Genomic DNA, 17,055 nt, shown 5'->3' with positions numbered 1-17,055 from the left:
CTGCGCGAAGCAAGAACAGTCAGTTTGCATGGGGCAATGACGCTCGCGAAGACCGAGAGGCAAGCCATGGGTAACCCATGAAAAGACGCAAGCGGAAGCGAGCGCCTCCAAATGCAGTCCCCCCTCCCCCCTTAACCGCGTTTGCTGCCACGCACCGCAGGGTGCGCCGTCCAAGCCGCGGCGGATGCTGCAGCTGTCTCGTTGTCCCATTGTACCGTTTTCAATGCGATCGCGCACTCTTTGTAGGCCATCTCAATGGCAATGGAGAGCATCTCATTATCTCGAATGGCAATGATGGAGAAAAAATAGCCAAGCCTATCCAAGCCTGCATGATTGCGCCCATCATGGGCCGATTCCGTTTAAATCCAAGATGGCGCCTTTCGCGGTGGCGGGGAATGGGTTGGTTGTGACAGCGATGCCCGCTCGCGTCTATAGTAGGCTGAAATAACGAACTTTCGGTTGAAAAACCACCACCGCAATATTGTTGGTGTCTATTGTAGTCCGAAAATTCTAACTTTTAGACTCCACAAAGTCCGAAATATCGGTCGTGAAAATGCAGGTGTTCCTATGAGGTGCGCGACGGTTCCTCAGCGAAGTCCGAAATATCGCGCTAGTCCGGATTATTGGAGTCCGAAAAATCGGTTGGCTACTGTATCTATAAGCACACAGTGGCCTAACAGTGCAGGATGATGAACATCTCATCTCTGAACCTGTTTTCCACATAAATGGAACTACAAAAGTCACAGCCCTACAGAGTAACTGGAGACACTGACCGGCAACAGGCACACTTTCCACAGTCCTCCGCCAGACAACCCGCACAGCGGTTGCAGCGGCCCTTGCGCACCCTCAGGAACGCGGTCACAGGTGTCGAATAGCGAACAACCTTGCGCCGCAGCGGTCTGCTGGTGCATGAAGTGTCTGCCGGCGCCTCTTCCTGCTCTCCTTTCGATGCAAGGGCCTCCATCGGGGACTCGGGGGGTTCTTCCTTTTTCTCAGCACCATCTGGAGTCTCCGTTCTCGGCTGTAGCGTCAGCGTGCCCTGTTCCTCACTGACGTCTTCCTCTTTCACCTGCATTGTCAGCTGGTTGGGCTGCTCAGCCAAACTCGGGCCACCATCTGCTTCCGCCTCCTCCTCCACTTTCCTCTTCTTGGTCTCCGGCTCCCCAAGGACTTCTCCGTTCTCCTCCGGTCCCTGCTTCTTCTCCTCAACCTTGTCCCCTCCGCCACCATCCTTTCCCTCGCCTTGCTCTTGCTGCCCTCGATCCGGAGACTCATGCTGCTGCCTAGCACTGCTGTTATCTGCCTGCTTCTGCCCTTGATGCCGCTCTTCCTGACTCTGCTGCCTGTGGTGGTGACGCTCGTCCCTGTGGTGCTGGTGGTCTGTGCCATGGTGCTGGTGGTCGTGCTCCTTGCTCCGCCGCGACCTCTCGTGTGACGGAGGTTCGTCGTGCTCCCTGCCGGCCGCACCGCCGCTGCCACCGCCCCTCCTCTCGTGGTCTCTCCTCCGACCCCCTTCATCCCTCCTTCGGCCACCATCGTCCCTCTTCTTGCCGTCATCCTTGCGCCGGTTTCGCTCGGGCACTTCAGGAGAGGAGTCCTCCTCTGCAAACAGCAGGCAAGGAACAGAAGTCACACCTAGAGGGACTACTCACAACTGACCAAAATGTGCCATGAGGCTATGGATGAAAAATATCGCTCCTTACAGTGTAGGAATTGAGCACTGCAACAGCAAAGAAGCATAGATTTTATAACTTTAATTTGGCACTGAAAATCACATAAAACAAGCTGAAGCGACATCCTGTATAGAAACCTGGCCATTATCAGAGTATGCCACCATTCGAATGCATCTCACTAAAATGCTACTCACATAAAGGGACACTAAAGGGAACTATCAAACTAAGCAAGAATCAGAGATCATGCCTACGGAACCGTACCAACATTTTTTCTACGCGGAAAAGCAGCTGTGTTGCTGAGAAAACCGCACATGAAAGTCCCGAAATCCTTTCACATTCAAAGCGCATGCAAAAAATAAATTGCCATATGACGTCTTTGCAACCCCAAGAATCAAGGGCGCCACTTGCAAACTTCCAAAGACCAGAAACTCAGCTGGAAACCGAAAACCAAAAGTCAACAGATAAGAGGCCAGAGCGGCAACATGCAAATGCAGGCTGCCCTGCCCCCACTATTTGGATGGGGGCGTGTGTCTGCATCTTGTTGCAGACTGCAGAACAAACTGCTGATCAAGTTCACGCATGTATACATCAGCGACGATAAGGCGAGAGTGTGGTCTTCGGTGTGTTGTATGCTGTCATAAAGTGTATGAGTACGCTCCAATGGATCCTCAAAAACATGCGAGCAGCAGTTGTGCTTTAATGTATTTCATGCAACACTACACCTGTGTGAAATAGTACACACTCATTTCTCACGAAACGCCACACTGTGCTGTTGATTATCGCGTTTTTGTCAACTAGCTACGCAGTAAGTATGACCGCATACAGCCACTGTGGTCGATTTTGCAGTGGTGGTTACGATTTCTACATCTGTGCATTGCTTCCTGTGGGTTGTAAGCTGAAACAAATCAGGGTACATTGCACCCAGCTGCAGTCTGCCACATGCCGGCAATAGCTGTCAGCAAAGGATCCGCTCATAATCTTGACAAACACGCTTCAGCTGGTTAAACGTTTTTCTTGAGGAAAGCCCTGCCTTGCATGCCAGCGCCTCACGTACTGTGCGCACGATGACCATGCATGCGCCCTTCGATGAAAAGCAACACTCCCTTTGAATCACCAATGATGCGCTGCGAGCTATTGTTGATAGAAGCCGCAACAATGTTTTGTTCTGCATTTCATGGCTGAAGCAGTAACCATGGTCTAAAAACACTGTGCCAAAACAAGCGTTGGGTGCAAAAATTCAAATGGACGTTACACTATACTCAAGCTGTCTAACTACCGTCTGGCAGCTGAGACTACATTAATCCTTAGTTCATAACTTTTTTTTGCAGCGCAATCGCTGCCATGCTTGTTTTGTTAACCACGGTTTCAGGTACCGAGATACAGTATTGGGAACAGGTGCACACACTCATCGAAAAATTCTTGACCAAAATCCTCTACAGAATTTATAACAAAAACACTGCAGAATTCAGCACCTCGCATATTAAGTTTTCTGTTGCATTGAAAAAAAACGGAGTCCTTCGTGTTCAGTTGTCCCCTTATCCGCGCTTCACTTGTAAGGCAAAATTATAAGTGACAAGGAACCACATTCGCTGCCTAGACATACCCCAACACAGTTGTGTTAACAATCACTTCGAGTTCCGCAGTAGACTATGTGCAGTTTGTATGCGCAGGTAGTCAAGCCTATTGCATCACTTCTCACCTTGCGACGAGTGGTGCACGGCGAGCCGGCTCTTGTCTTCCTCGGAGAGAGCACTGAGACTGATGCGGCCTGCAGGCGCCGGGGAGAAGGTGGCTTGCTTCTGCCCTAGGACAACGGCCGCTCGACGACACACGTGCTTGATGCGTGGCCCATGGGTGCTCTTGACTGCAAGAGACATTCAGCAAAAGGAGGCATAAGCGTCTCTAACAGCCACATAACTCACGTCAACAAAGAAGCTGGCCTGGAGGCTTAGAACAGGCACAATGGCAACAGCTCATACCTACGCCAGCCAGCCAAAGCTAAAGCGAAGGTGACTGAAATAAAGGTACGCATTTCACCATGGCATCATGCTTATGCTCATGGTATTATGGCAAGCATAATGCCATGAACAGTGCATAGCTAGAACAAGTGAGCACAGATAGGAAATGAAGCCACTGCACACCAGAGTACACAGCCTCAGGCTTGCCGTGTTCAAAGAAAGCCAAAAATTAGAATCCTTTCTAATTAAAGCAAGAGAAACCCTTCCTAAAGCAGCATACAAAAAAAATGCTAGACCACCATTCTATCGATAGTAAATATCTGATACCGGTACTGATTAGTACTATCCAACTGTAGTACCGGGGTAGTCAAGTGCCACATGAGCTTGTTTCAATTATTCAGCTGAGCAGTTTCAGTTGTGTCACATTCACTGCAGTTTGGTGAACAACACGTTTCCTGCATGGGCCCTGTAGCAAGCTCAACAAGCTAAACAAGAAAAAGAAAAAGCCTTTCTTTCATAGAACGCATCCAACAGCTCTATTATGTACTCCAAAAGAGACTAGACAAACAAACCTAACACTCTCGCATAACGGCTCCACAGGTCTTTTAGGCCTATTTTAAGGCACCCCACTTGGCTCCAGCAGTGTATTAGTATAAAAACCTATCACACTGCAGAAACATGAGAATGAAACACGCCACCTAAAGTGCAACCCAAGAGAGGGAGGTGGTGACAATGTGTCACTTACTCGAATCACCGCTGGAAATAAGGGTATCCTGGGAATCCTCTGGACTAGAAACAACAGGCTTTGGCATTTCTGAGAAGCTCTCGGAGCCTGCAAGAATTAACGGAACAAAGTAGCACAGTCACGAGCAATGAAATCCCAAGCATTCGCAGTACAGCACCAGTGAAGACAGCCTCAGATATGCAACCACTGCAACCAAGCAGGATGGCAAGAAAAGGTGTTATTTTACGCAGTAGAGCATTGTTTAAGCCAGTCATAACAATGGAAGTTGCCTCGAAAACTTGGAGGCAATCACAAAGGCTCGCCAACCTCTGACGTACAACTAATTTGCCACCTCAGCCAAAGATGCAAATTACCATAGATTCAATAAGCTGCTTTACAGCAGGCGAATGTCCACTGTCAGTACTGGTCAATCATCGCCACAGATGCTCGCAGATGTCCCATTTTTAATTTTATCACCATGTCCATTGCTGTGAGGTAAAATACAGTCACCTACACAGCCTTTCACATCAAATCCATTATTGTTACCATATGAAAGGTGTCTGTTTTGCATACAAGAATCAACAAAGATAGCTCATGAGGTTGTGCATCAATGTACAGTCGTGCCTCGTTAATACCACCTCCGTTAAAATGGACGGCTCAAACTATAGACAATTTTTTTAGGGACCAAACTTTTTCAATGTAGTTACGCCTCATTAATATGGAAACTCGCAGTCCGCGCAATGGACAGGGGTAAAAATGTACGGTGCTCAATGGGACCCATGTATTTTTGTCCTGTTAATACGGACAGCAGCGGGAACAAAATCCAAAGTGGTATGCATTGCAAATGCCTCATGCATTTGCAATGCATACCACCAGCAAAAGGGAATGCGAAAGTGCAAATACAGTTAAACCTGGATATAATGAAACTGAAAAAAGTCTGGCATTTTTTGATACAGCCAGGTTTTCGTTATATGCAGTTCTCGCAAGAAAACTCGAAAAAACTATGCAGGACGGAAACCAAAACAAGAAATATATGTAGGCTTGAAAAAATTTACAGAAAACTCCGTTACGTGAGGTCATAAATGCGGAGAAACGTTCCGTGATCGCGCTGATTTCGCAACTGAAGTAGTAGCCGCCACCACTTCCGCCGCAGCTCGCACAACGCCGTTACGAGAGGGGTGGGGAAAGTAGGAGAGGCAAGGGCACCGCGGATGAGCTTGAGGACAGTCCGAGCGGTCACACAAGCACGTTTCTTTCTGCATGTTGCCGCTCTCGGTCTGCCCACTGTTTTTAGCGGACTATTCGTCTTGCGTCATCGGTACTCTCCGCCACCCCCACTCCTGACACGCGAGAACTATCAGCCCCGGAATCATGTGGCAACCGTGCGGTAGCGATGGATGCGCACAGCTCGTGCCATTTCTTTTTGCAATTCCCTATTATTTTTAGCTGCTTTTGAGCATGAACTATTGTAGTGCCACTTGATATGATGTTCCAAAAGCAAAATAAGCGGAGATGCGCCGAAGGCGCTGGAGCACGATGCGTTGTTTCAACTGCAGTCACTCATTTTGATCGTAGACGTTCCTCTCATGTCAGTTTGTGCTTCATGGTCAAGAAACTTTTCTGGCAAATTTCGCAACTCAGCACAAGCTAACAGACAGTTGGCGTAGCGAGTTCGCTATATCAAGGTCAACCGCCGCAACACCTTCGTTACATGGAGGTCTCAAATACACACGCTTCAATTGGGGCGGCGTTGGGGAACTGCGTAATATCGAGGAATTCACTATATGAAGGTTCGTTACATCCAGGTTTAACTTTACCACAGTAATGGCCCTTTTGTACATGTGCGCTTTCATGCTTTACAGTGGCAAGGTGCCCGGTCAATGCGCCTTGCCATTTGCCGCACTGCATGAATGGCTGCGAAAAAAATTCTTTTCTGTGCGCTACGTTTTTTAACCACATTCAGCAGCTGACAGCCGAGTAAGTAAAGAGTTCTTGGGATGTCAACAGTCATAGCAGGGGATATTTTATCACATCAAAGAGGCAGCATCAGACACCTCATGGACATGGACTTCCGACACTTGCAAGCATAGTACAAATATGGCACTCTAACGCAGTATGGTACTAGCCCATAAACACTTGCTCCTGGTAGCACGCAGTAGCGACACAGATATTAGCAGGGAGCGCTGTAATACTGCCGGCATGTGGAAACTTCTGATAGTGATCGAATGTTCGGGATCAAATTCAATGCAGAAACAGTGTTGCTACACAGCCAATTCAATCGTGATTGAACCTGATCCTGCTCGACCACAATCCAGTTCCTGAAGCGCGATCAACGGCTGCTACCCTCGTGCTCAGGAGACAATCAAATGCAAAATAAAAATTGAACATGCAGAAAGGTATTCTATAAAAGGTAAAAAGTTTTAAAACATTTTTTTAATCCCTTCAGTGCAGCTTGATTTCCCAAACTGTGTTCATACTCTCGATGCCACCTGCCTGCCTAGGCAGTAAATAAACATAGCACCCACATGCTCGGGCTGGTGATACGGCGTTTGGTGTACGTGTGCGATGGAACCTCCTGTGGCTGCGTCAAAGCCACGGAATTTTTTATCACAAGTGTTCTTGTTCAGTTTTCTTTCTAACAAACAAATCTGTTTGCCATCATGTATACAACAACCTAAATGTGCAGCACCACCAGTCGTTCAGCAGGACAACGCTCCAATCAGGACCAAGTGGGAATATTTAGCAGCCTTCCATGTGGAGCAGGCTCGGAACTTCAAACGTGACCAGGCTTGATCGGGATGGAAAGGGCCTATGTGGAAGCATTATAACAGCACAACCCATCTGAACCTTGACAGTTCAAAATCAAAGATTTGTTCAAATTATGAAGTGGATGAACTAAAGAGAGCCTATCAGGGCAAGCAGTAGATACACTGCTTGAACGGCTAAACACACTCGAGACAGGGTGGCATGCAAAAGGTCTTTTTGCATGGATGCAGCCGCCAAGATATGAGGGCACGTGATAACCTGTAGTGGCCACCAACATTGACCGGAACCACTCGGCCACTGTTTATCACTATTAGTCAATTATTTGGTTAACTGCGATGATTATTAGTGCCCAACCGCTCACCGCTGGACCAGAGGCAAGCCAGGGCATTGTAGTGTTTCCCCGGCTGGAACCAGTCGGACCCACCTGAATTAACAATTACATATACTAATGCATTAAAATTACCTGCTGTTTCCTTTCATTAATAAACACACGAGGGTCTGTACCATCTAATTAACAGGAACTCCAAGTTAGAAAAGTTCAGATTAACAAGTACCCACCGCACTGATGTTATGCGATGGTGCCACAGAGCAGATGTCACAAACCACCCGAAACCAATCATATCCGATTTTACTTACGCGTCTTATCCTCGGACAGCTTCCTTTTCCGTGGTAGCCTCCGTGACCGGCCGTCCCCGCACCGGGGTGGCCGTAGGTGCCGCTGCATGCGATGCTTCAGGGGAGCCGGGATGTCAAACAGGTTCCAACACGCATGCACCAGGCAGCCCTTGCACTTGGACGGTTGTGCCAGATTGCAGTTTCCTAAAGAGCGGGAGATGTGCACAGACATGATGATTTAATTTTAGTTTACTGCAACCCTTCTACACACTGAAGTTTGTAGAAGGGGGATAATGCCACAATGCATGTGGCAATATAAAGAATAATCCCATCTAAGTGAGTTCGACATAACCGCGTTCGACTGCATAGGGTAGATTGACACTCGTGCATACTTCCAGTGCTACCATTCAACACCAACCATTACGACTCTTCAACCCACTGGAGACAAGGGTTATTTGCATACAACAAGTGCTTTGCAGGTTCTCAAAATGGGATTATAAACTCTGCAGCCTGACACAGGTCTTAGAAGCAGCTTCAAGCTTGAAGCAAGTTCCACTGCAACTTAAAAATAAACTAAAAACAAACGCTATCAAAAAGTTCAAAACATGTTTCAACAAAGAGTTTAAACAACTTTCCATGGAAATTTAGAACAAGTTTCGGCCAGACATCTGAAACAAGAAAACGAAACATCCAACAATGACAACTAAGAGCATCCTACATATAAACGCGATAGCTTACCATCCTTGGGGCAGACAAACTTCTTGGGCTTCCTCAGGAAAGCAGCATAGAACCGGAAGCAGAAGCGGCATGCATACTGGCCGTACCGGAGGGAAAGCTCGGCCGAACGCTTGTACTGCTGGCAGACACTGCACCTGGACTCGCTCGAAGCCACAGATGACCTCTTCTCTGTCACTGGAGCAGAGGAGAGGGACATAACAATGAATAATTTCGATAGAAGCACAAAGGCACCACGATAGTTTTCCAGCCAGCCAGATTAGCAAAAATACGCTCCGACACATGCCTTTCCTTCCCCTCTCAGCTACTGCCTGACAGAGAACCTAACCTCAAAGTTCATCACCACAACAGCAGCTCTAGCTTGTTAACCTTGCACAGACAGCGTCTCCCTTTGTGTTTGCCACCCACACATGCTTGTAGTGGTTGTGACATTGTCGACATCAATGAATCACTGTCTAGCATGAGTGAGAGAGAGCAAGCGACCAGCAGTGACACCAACTACTGCCAGACGTGCCACTTTCAAGCAACAGCTTCAAGTGCAGTGACACAGCTTCCGAACTCCTCGTTACGCCTGTTTGCATAATGACACATCAGGCAACTAACGTTCGCAAAGTTTCAAGTGTCTTGTTGCAGACCAGATATTCATTTGACTACCAGAGAGGTTATGGTATGCCATTTCAAAATGTTGTGCAGAGAATGTTAGCCTCTCAAACATACTCAACAATGTGAACCCTGCTTAAATTTTGCTGAAATGAAGAGGTAGTATATTTCTACTAATAGACGAGTTAAATCCAGACGATCAACCTCGTACGAGCGTGCATTGATGTTACATCACTAAAGTCGGACACAACTCAACAACAAAGCGGCAGCTTCCAGTCAATGGTGTTGACCGACTGTAATGATGCCACAGTTATTCTGGTTAATCTATGGTTAATCCCTTCGCACCTGCCAGCCCCTTGCTATGGCACGCTAGCAGATGTAAGGAGATTAACCATGTCACCATGACAATCGGCCAATGTCACTGGCTGAAGGGCCTCCTGTGAGGTGCTTTTGCCGCTCTGCTGTCAAGTTGTATCAGACTACAACACACCGGTTGTGTTTCGTGATCAGCTGCTGCCTTCTGTTCATATCTCTGCATTGTAGAGACCCAAGCAATTATCCATTTTGTTAAACCAACACCAAAATTGGCTATTCCGATCACCTGAATGTACAAAAGCATTCGTGTTGACTTGCAATTCATGAATGCATACAACTAGAGAACATGTGATACAATGTTCAAGAACAACAGCAAAGGTGAAGCTGTTGAATCAACATTGCAATGATAACGCAAAATGAACGAACAGTGGAACAGTCACCAACATTCAATGACGACAACAGAAAGTTCTAATAGAGATTCCACAAAAGACACCATTCAAGAAGTGAATGTAAAAGTTCATCCTAAATGGATCAAATTTACAGGACATAGAGGTCCATCATATTAGCTAAGACTCTCCAATAATCCCACAGCACACATTTAACGACCAGTTCCGAACACAAACGTAAGCAGTACAGAAAGCATTGTTAATCTTACATTCCAACGACAGAGCTCGCGACACTGATCAGCCCTGCTACAAGAAGCATCTAGCTTCCGGCAAGACACTCAGCATTTAAACACATACACTTTCATTTGAGAATGCCAAACAGCTGTCGATGCACGACTAATTGGGCGGTACCATATGGAGTGCTGTCAACTGTATCTCTTGAGAGCATGGCTGCACTAATTTGCCCTCCACTAGAGCACTTTTTCTCTCTTCCTTCTGTCACTCCCTCTTTCATCCCTTCCCTGAGGGAGCAGTTCAGGTTTCCATTGAGAAGTCAGACAGTTACCGCACACTTTCCTCAAAACAATTTTTTTTTTCTAATTTTCAAGGATCACTGCCTCACTGCAAGGTTCCATGTCCACTCTAGTTCCAGATGCTGAAAACTTTGTTGTGCCTCCGATCAAACAACGCACTCTTTACAGAGAGCAGCCACTCATGCTCGGACAGCAGGATGGGCAGACTCGAAATATGCCTGCTCCTGTCTCTAACCTATTCCTGCTAATTCCCTTCTTGAATGTAATTTACTAAGTCTGGATGTGGTAGCATGCTAGTGACTTTTTCCTTTTTTTTTGTACCACCCAACCCTCGTTGCATCACAATGGCAGCAGATCTAAATGTCCCAAACATGTGGGTGGCAGTATGGTGCCCCTTTACGGGTCAAACGACTGCGTCTAAATGTCACTCGAGTCCCACAGCATGTATTTGGAACTGTAACATGCCTTGAGCATGAAAAGGCTCTGCGCCATCATGCATCTACTGCCAAAGTTTTTTCAAAGCAAATGAAAGCCCAAGAGCTGATGAAGAGCCAGAATTTGCCTTTCACCCTATTTCAGTTCCTGCTTTCCCTAGCTATTCCTATAGTCTGATACAACTGAAGGATGAAGCAGAAGATGCTCCGCTAAGGAGACGCTCCAGCCAATGGCGTCCACCGATTCTGATGACGTCATGGCTGGACCTGCTAACGTGACATTGCAAAGAGTGGCAGATAAAAAGGGATTAACCACGGCTTTATCGGATTAACTGTGGTGTCATGAAAATCGGCCGACGCCGTTGGCTGGAAAGCCTCCTTTGGAGCAGCCACCCCTTCATCCTTCAGTTGTATTGGATTATAGTACACCCTTTGTCAAAACTTTAGAGCCCGGGGGGGGGGGTTGCCTCTGGGCCAAGCCCTGCAGCTCGCAAATGTATCCCCTGCGTTCCGAATCTCGTGAAGGTAAGGAGAGCTCTGGTCCTTCCCTATCCAAAGGTTAGCACTTCCACACATGCTATAACAGCTCCTCTAAATAGCTGTACATTAGAGCCTCTAAAGGCTGTACGTTAGAAGCTGCAACCTTCCAGATGTACACGAGACATTTATCATGCTGTTCTTTTTTCTTCTTTGGCCAGCAATGGCCACTAAGTCTTTAATGGAAATGAGACGACACTGCAGCGTAGTGCACCCCATGCCCGATGCATACCCTGCCAGATGTAAACATTACAGCAATCTCAGGCATGGCTTCAGCAGAGCTAGTGGATGTCTGTGCCTTGGAAACATGTGAAAGTAGACAGTGCCAAGAAACCGCACCTTGTTATACCAAGTAGAACTGCCTCCTACACACATTTGGACATGTACGAGTGCATCAGATCTGTCCACCAGTTTCAGCGCTGGTCACCTCTAAATGTGGTTTAAAGCATGGAGAAAAACTGTAGCCTAGATTTTTTTCTTTTTTTTGGCAATATTACACAGGATTTGCTTTTTCCTTTCAAACTCTCAGAAAAGAAACTGATCTGTAGCATCAGCATCAGCTAACAATATGCTTAAACCACCCAATCAAGGTTTTCTGGTGACAGGTTTCAGTGCTTGAATCAGAAAGACGACAGCCCACCAAACACCGAAAACTTTTCACTATGTGTCAATATCTGCAAAGTGCACAAGCATCTGAGGTAGCAATCTTGTCTTTTGACCATCAGGAAATATCTGCTGCCCCAAATCTGGCCTCACCTCTCTTCATGCCATTCAGAGGTGGAACCCTCCGTTCGCGCTGCTTCCTCGGAGACTCGGCAATCTCCTCTGCTCCAACATCTGGCGTCACCTCTGACACAACACTTTCCTCTGCACTCTCTTCAAGCGGCTGCCGCAGTTTCTTAAGCGTCCGCTGACTGAGCCGCAACCGCGCTTTCCGCAGCACCACATTCCGCCGCGGGCCACTACCCCCCGAGCCCAGGCGGTTCTCCCACTGCGACTTGAGCAGCCGTGCAATCTTGGCAGCCACCTTATCCTCCAGAGGTGCTGTGCCAGGCGGTGAGTTGGGAACCTCGGCTGACGGACCGTCTTCACGCGTTGCCATGATCTCAGCATAGCGTGACACCATGTCCCGCTTGATGGACTCCCTGGTAGAATCAGCCGAAGAGGTTGTCTGCGAGCCCGTCCGACTGCCTTTGAAGGTGAAAGGCGAGCCAAAGTTGGCCTCTGAAAGCCGAAGCTGCACCTTGAGCGACGGTTTCCAGGGCCGCTTGCCCTGCACCACAAGCGGCTGGTCGAACAGGCCAACACGTGCACCAGCATCCCCCTCCTCAGCACCGCGCTCCACTTCAAGCTGGCAACTCGAGTCATCCGTCCTGTCTGCACTGTGCTCCTCCCTGCTTCCATCCTCCTGCGAGGCAAGCTTACCGTCAGCATCTTTAGAATCTTTCGCTGGCACATCCTCTGGAACAGCTGGCAGCTGTGATGCGACACTCTTCCTCTTCTGCACATGAAGCTGCTGTGGCACCTCTTCCTCACTGTCCTCGAGGTATCGCTTGCGTGGGATGATCCGCCTCGACGAGCGCGCACTGACTGTAGGCAGCTGAAAGCAGCCATTCCGTGTGGCCAGGGCACCATTGCGGTTCTCCGCACTCTCCTTCTTTGGCAGGGCCTTGCTACGGCCCCGTTTGGCACGGTCTAAAAGGCGCTGCGCTGCATGGCGGCCAGACACCCTTCTCCTCTCCCTGGTGTCCCGGCGTTCTGGCAAGGATTTAGGGGCCAATAGCCGGCTGTTTTTGGTGGTGACAGCCTCCTGCGGCTGGTCAGTTGGTCGGCCACCACCTGGATCTGGCGGCAGGTTGCTGCGACCCGTGAGCTTGTCGGCAGGCTTGACAGGCACAGTGTCACCAATGAGCTCATCCTTGTGGCACGGTTCAGAAGCATCCCCACTGTAATGCCTCAACTTTTGGATGGCCTTCCGGACGTCCCTTGCTGAGAAACCCTCGAACTCGTCATCCTGCAACAGCAGCAAAAGCAATAAAACTGGTTTCAACCTGCAAGGAGTAAAAGCGACTACCTCGACAACACATGAAACAGCCTACCCTCCATTATTATTAATGCACTGCAATGATAGCAAAGAAAGGAAAACTACAAGGGATACCATACCTCACTTATGCTCTTAATGTACACAAGGTGCATCAAGCAAAAGGGATTGTCTTTATACTCTCCTCTATCAATCAATCAGTGCCTCTTCACACCTGGCGGCGAGGTAGGTTGAGTGAGGTGGCGGTAGGACTGAGGTCATGTAAATCATGACCGACTATAGTCTGACACAACTCAAGAAGGAAGCGGCAATATGCCCCTCAAAGGAACCCCTCTAGCCAATGGCGTCGAGCGATCGTCTCCCCCCTTGACCGATCCCTTTTTTGGGACAGCAGGGGATGGCAGATGAATGGAGAATAACCACAGCTTAATCGGATTAATCGCAGTGTCATAAAAATCGGTCAACGCCATTGGCTCCATGGAGGGTCTCCTTTGAGGGGCATCTGCCCCTTCGTTACTGAGTTGTATCCAACCATAGAAGACAATGTCTACACTCCTTGTAGTTCATTCTATTTACACGATGGTGGTACAGTGTAAGAGTGGAAAATCATAATGTGTCAAGTTTAACATGAAACCTCACAGCACAGCTTCAAAAATAAACCAACGCAACCCTGAAATACATGCGCACCAACAAACAATCTACCAACAGGATGAGAGGGAATGTAAACAGCATTTAGCAATATTTAAAACACCACTATAGGAGATTTAACATCAGCCTTGATCGCAGGAAACCAAACACATATTGAGGCCGGTTGACATACACAAACGTTCATGCATGCAACTGCGGCTCAGCTGAAGTACACATACAGCAATACCGACAAGGGATGCCGTGTTAATGACAAAACATGCAGTCAGATAATTATTGCGTATCATTTTAAAACGAAGACACCACTGTGACGAGCAATTCGCTAATCACTCAAGCATATAAATTCTGGATGCCACACAGAAGAGCTACGAATCGAAGTCTAGCCTTTTATTATCGAAGTTTAGCCTTTTATTGACAAAGTGACAGCTGTCCTCAAAATACCCGCCCCAAGAAGTACTGAAACCCAACACCTCGGTAGCAAGAGAAAGCCATTATGGCACGTCACAACTACGAATCCTCACTTTAATAAACGCTATACACCACTAAAACGAAGGTGAAACGGCAGAATAAATTCATATCCCATGAGAGGGCAGATATCTGTCAATCCCCAAGCAAATGGCAACCGAGCAGAACTCCGTTACGTTAAAAGCTTATGAAATACCACACAACTCCAAGGCACACAGTGGATTACCGCCAGGACGGCGCGAACAGAGACTACAGCACAACGCGAAACGAACGACACGCTGTGGAGCCCTACCTGGCGAGCGCTAGCGAACTACCGTCAAAACAAACAGCCATCGGACAGCTCGCGCGACACACCAACGTCGAGACGACAGCCTTTAAAGCTCTGCTTTTAAACATCGTACGGGCTACTACCTTGCAGCCATCATCCGTGTTAAATTCGCACACTGGAAGCTGTGCCCGCAGCGGTGGCAGGCCAAATTCCAAAAGCAGCACCGCAGCGCTTTTTAACAAGCCGGCGACATGGCAGCAAACAAGCTTATTCCCTCCACCGCAACAGCGTGTCGTCATGCATGCGCGGTGTCTCGCACGGCGTAGCGTCGCGCCCGTCGTCCATTTAGCGAATCGCGGCAGTGCCCGCCGAGGAAATCAATCAAACTACGAGAAGCAAGCGTAAAATAAGCGCACTGCAGCTCTCAAATCGTGTTACGTGAGTGCTTCAACGTATGTAGTACAACACGACTCCCCCCCATTTGCGAGCAGGGGGTGGCGAAAAAGATCACAATCCATCAGAGCAAAGCGGTCGGTTAAGTCAGCGCCGCCTCTCCAGTCAACACTTAAGCTGATCGCGGCAGACAGTCGACATTGTGACGGAACAAAAATATATCTATCAAGAATAGTACCCGATCGCGCAACACGTACGGCGGCGGCCGGTACAGCCCACACGGCCAACAACGAAATCAGCGCCGCACGTCGAGACCGACAAAACGGTAATCCTGGCGGAACAAATACTTCGCCCGTTGAGTAAACGCCTTTTGGGGCGAGTGACGAACTACGAATATGGGTGGCCGTTGTCACCAAGATTGGCAACCTGAATTCGCCACAGGCTCCCGCGCAAACTGGACATCGTGAACACACAAAATGTCAGCGCGGAATGCGCGCGCCTAGGTTTTCGCCGAGCTGGCTCGCGCTATTTCGCACCACAAACAACGTGTAGCCAGCAGTGCCTCGTGTCCAGATGACATTCACGGCGAAGCGTATTTCACTTACCGCGGTCGCCGAAAGGTTGTGTAAATAGCCGCGATCACAAGGGGGAAACGGCTAGGCACGCTAGGGGCACCCAGGCTGCTACTCGGCACGACTTCGCCAAGCAAGCTCGTCTGATCAAAAATACTCGTTTTCCCCTTGCTCGAAGCCACCCCACGGCGAGACATTGCAAAGTACACGAGCAAAATACGACATGCGTTCGAACGATCTACTCTGACACATCATCACAGAAAGTTAAAAAGCGTGAGTTTTGAAACAACGATGCAGCGACGGACGGCGCTGGCCCGATCAGGCCTAGGCCTAAGTACATGTTAAGCCGTTTTCGGCACTCAAGACGCCCTCAGCACTAATATCAAGTACCGATAAGTTAGGCGAAAAGCCAATTATTAATCGAAAAGCCGGAAGGATCGTTCACATCATCAATAAAGGGTTGAAACCGAGCATTATGATCACACTGCAAAGCAACCTCAAATGCGCAATGTGTCGTAAGGCAGTACCTACCTCATCTGACGGTCCAAACAGCTCATAAAAACAGTTATAACTCCTCTGAAGGTTTGACACAGCACTTAACGATGGATCACACACCAGACGATTCTTATTGTCCTCGAAAGTGACACCATTTCTTCCAATTCTCTGCCCCGGACACCCAGGGAAACGCAGTCGCGCCATTTTGGATGGTGCTATCGCGACCTCACTCGGCTCTGCGCTTCAAAATGTAGTGCCAAATGTTTCAAGTGCGAGTTCGCTTTAGATAGCCGTCTTGAGAAATAATTTTCTCTTTCACTGCCTGCAAATTTATTGGCGTTAGGGTGTGCTGCCGTAATCAAGTCAAACAATATAGCCAGCGCCCTTAACCCATTTTTTTTCTTTCTATGAAAACGTTATTGTATCCTTGCGCAGCTTCGCGCCATATTCAATGTTTGGGAGTATTTTTATTCGCTTGCGGTAAAACAACGTTTATGTTTTCAGGCCTGTTGATCCTTCGATGACTTGAAGAAATACGAAATCGTGCCCGTGGCGGGCGTACAGTGTGCAAGACCGTGTTCGGAGATTATTTCTCGGATTTTAACAAACTTTAGAAACGAAATTAGCGTTCTGAACGTAACCTTCGCATGGTCGCAGTTTTCTTTCAGATAAAATAAACAAAGAAACGGTTTAGTTAAAGCAAGACGTTACTGACTCCTCGTCAGCGCACAGCGTACAGATTGTGTGCCTGAAGTGTTCAAGCTGAGCTGCTGTGTTGTCTTTCACTCGGTTTGATCGGGTACGAAAAAAGCACGCTCGCTAGCATCGCTTGGAACCGATGTTTTACGCATATCTTGGTTCGTTGCCTTTCATCTTTGAGCTCTTTTATCAGTATTGTTT

The 17,055-nt window shown here is 48.1% G+C and overlaps 1 protein-coding gene across 2 annotated transcripts in view; it reads right to left on the bottom strand.

Annotated features, from left to right (window-relative positions):
* The window catches only part of LOC149340918 (histone-lysine N-methyltransferase 2B-like), a 56,975-nt gene extending 40,586 nt beyond the window's left edge, over window positions 1-16,389 (bottom strand). Inside the window, exons 1-7 of one of the 2 annotated variants that reach the window (XM_089549851.1) lie at window positions 16,192-16,389; window positions 12,033-13,290; window positions 8,475-8,648; window positions 7,758-7,940; window positions 4,377-4,463; window positions 3,373-3,537; window positions 774-1,602 (exon numbers count right to left, since the gene is read on the bottom strand). In XM_089549851.1, coding sequence (XP_089405977.1) covers window positions 774-1,602; window positions 3,373-3,537; window positions 4,377-4,463; window positions 7,758-7,940; window positions 8,475-8,648; window positions 12,033-13,290; window positions 16,192-16,359 — 2,864 coding nt within the window. In that variant the 5' untranslated portion in view covers window positions 16,360-16,389. The remainder of the gene's footprint in view (window positions 1-773; window positions 1,603-3,372; window positions 3,538-4,376; window positions 4,464-7,757; window positions 7,941-8,474; window positions 8,649-12,032; window positions 13,291-16,191) is intronic. The other variant, XM_089549852.1, reaches the window with a different exon arrangement.
* Window positions 16,390-17,055: the final 666 nt, after the last annotated feature.

Source organism: Amblyomma mixtum, chromosome 6, assembly GCF_055824585.1.
Source record: "Amblyomma mixtum isolate Tamu chromosome 6, ASM5582458v1, whole genome shotgun sequence".
Classification (NCBI taxonomy): domain Eukaryota; kingdom Metazoa; phylum Arthropoda; class Arachnida; order Ixodida; family Ixodidae; genus Amblyomma; species Amblyomma mixtum.
The sequence above is the reverse complement of the archived record's forward strand: the minus strand, read 5'-3'. Positions and strand labels throughout refer to the sequence as shown.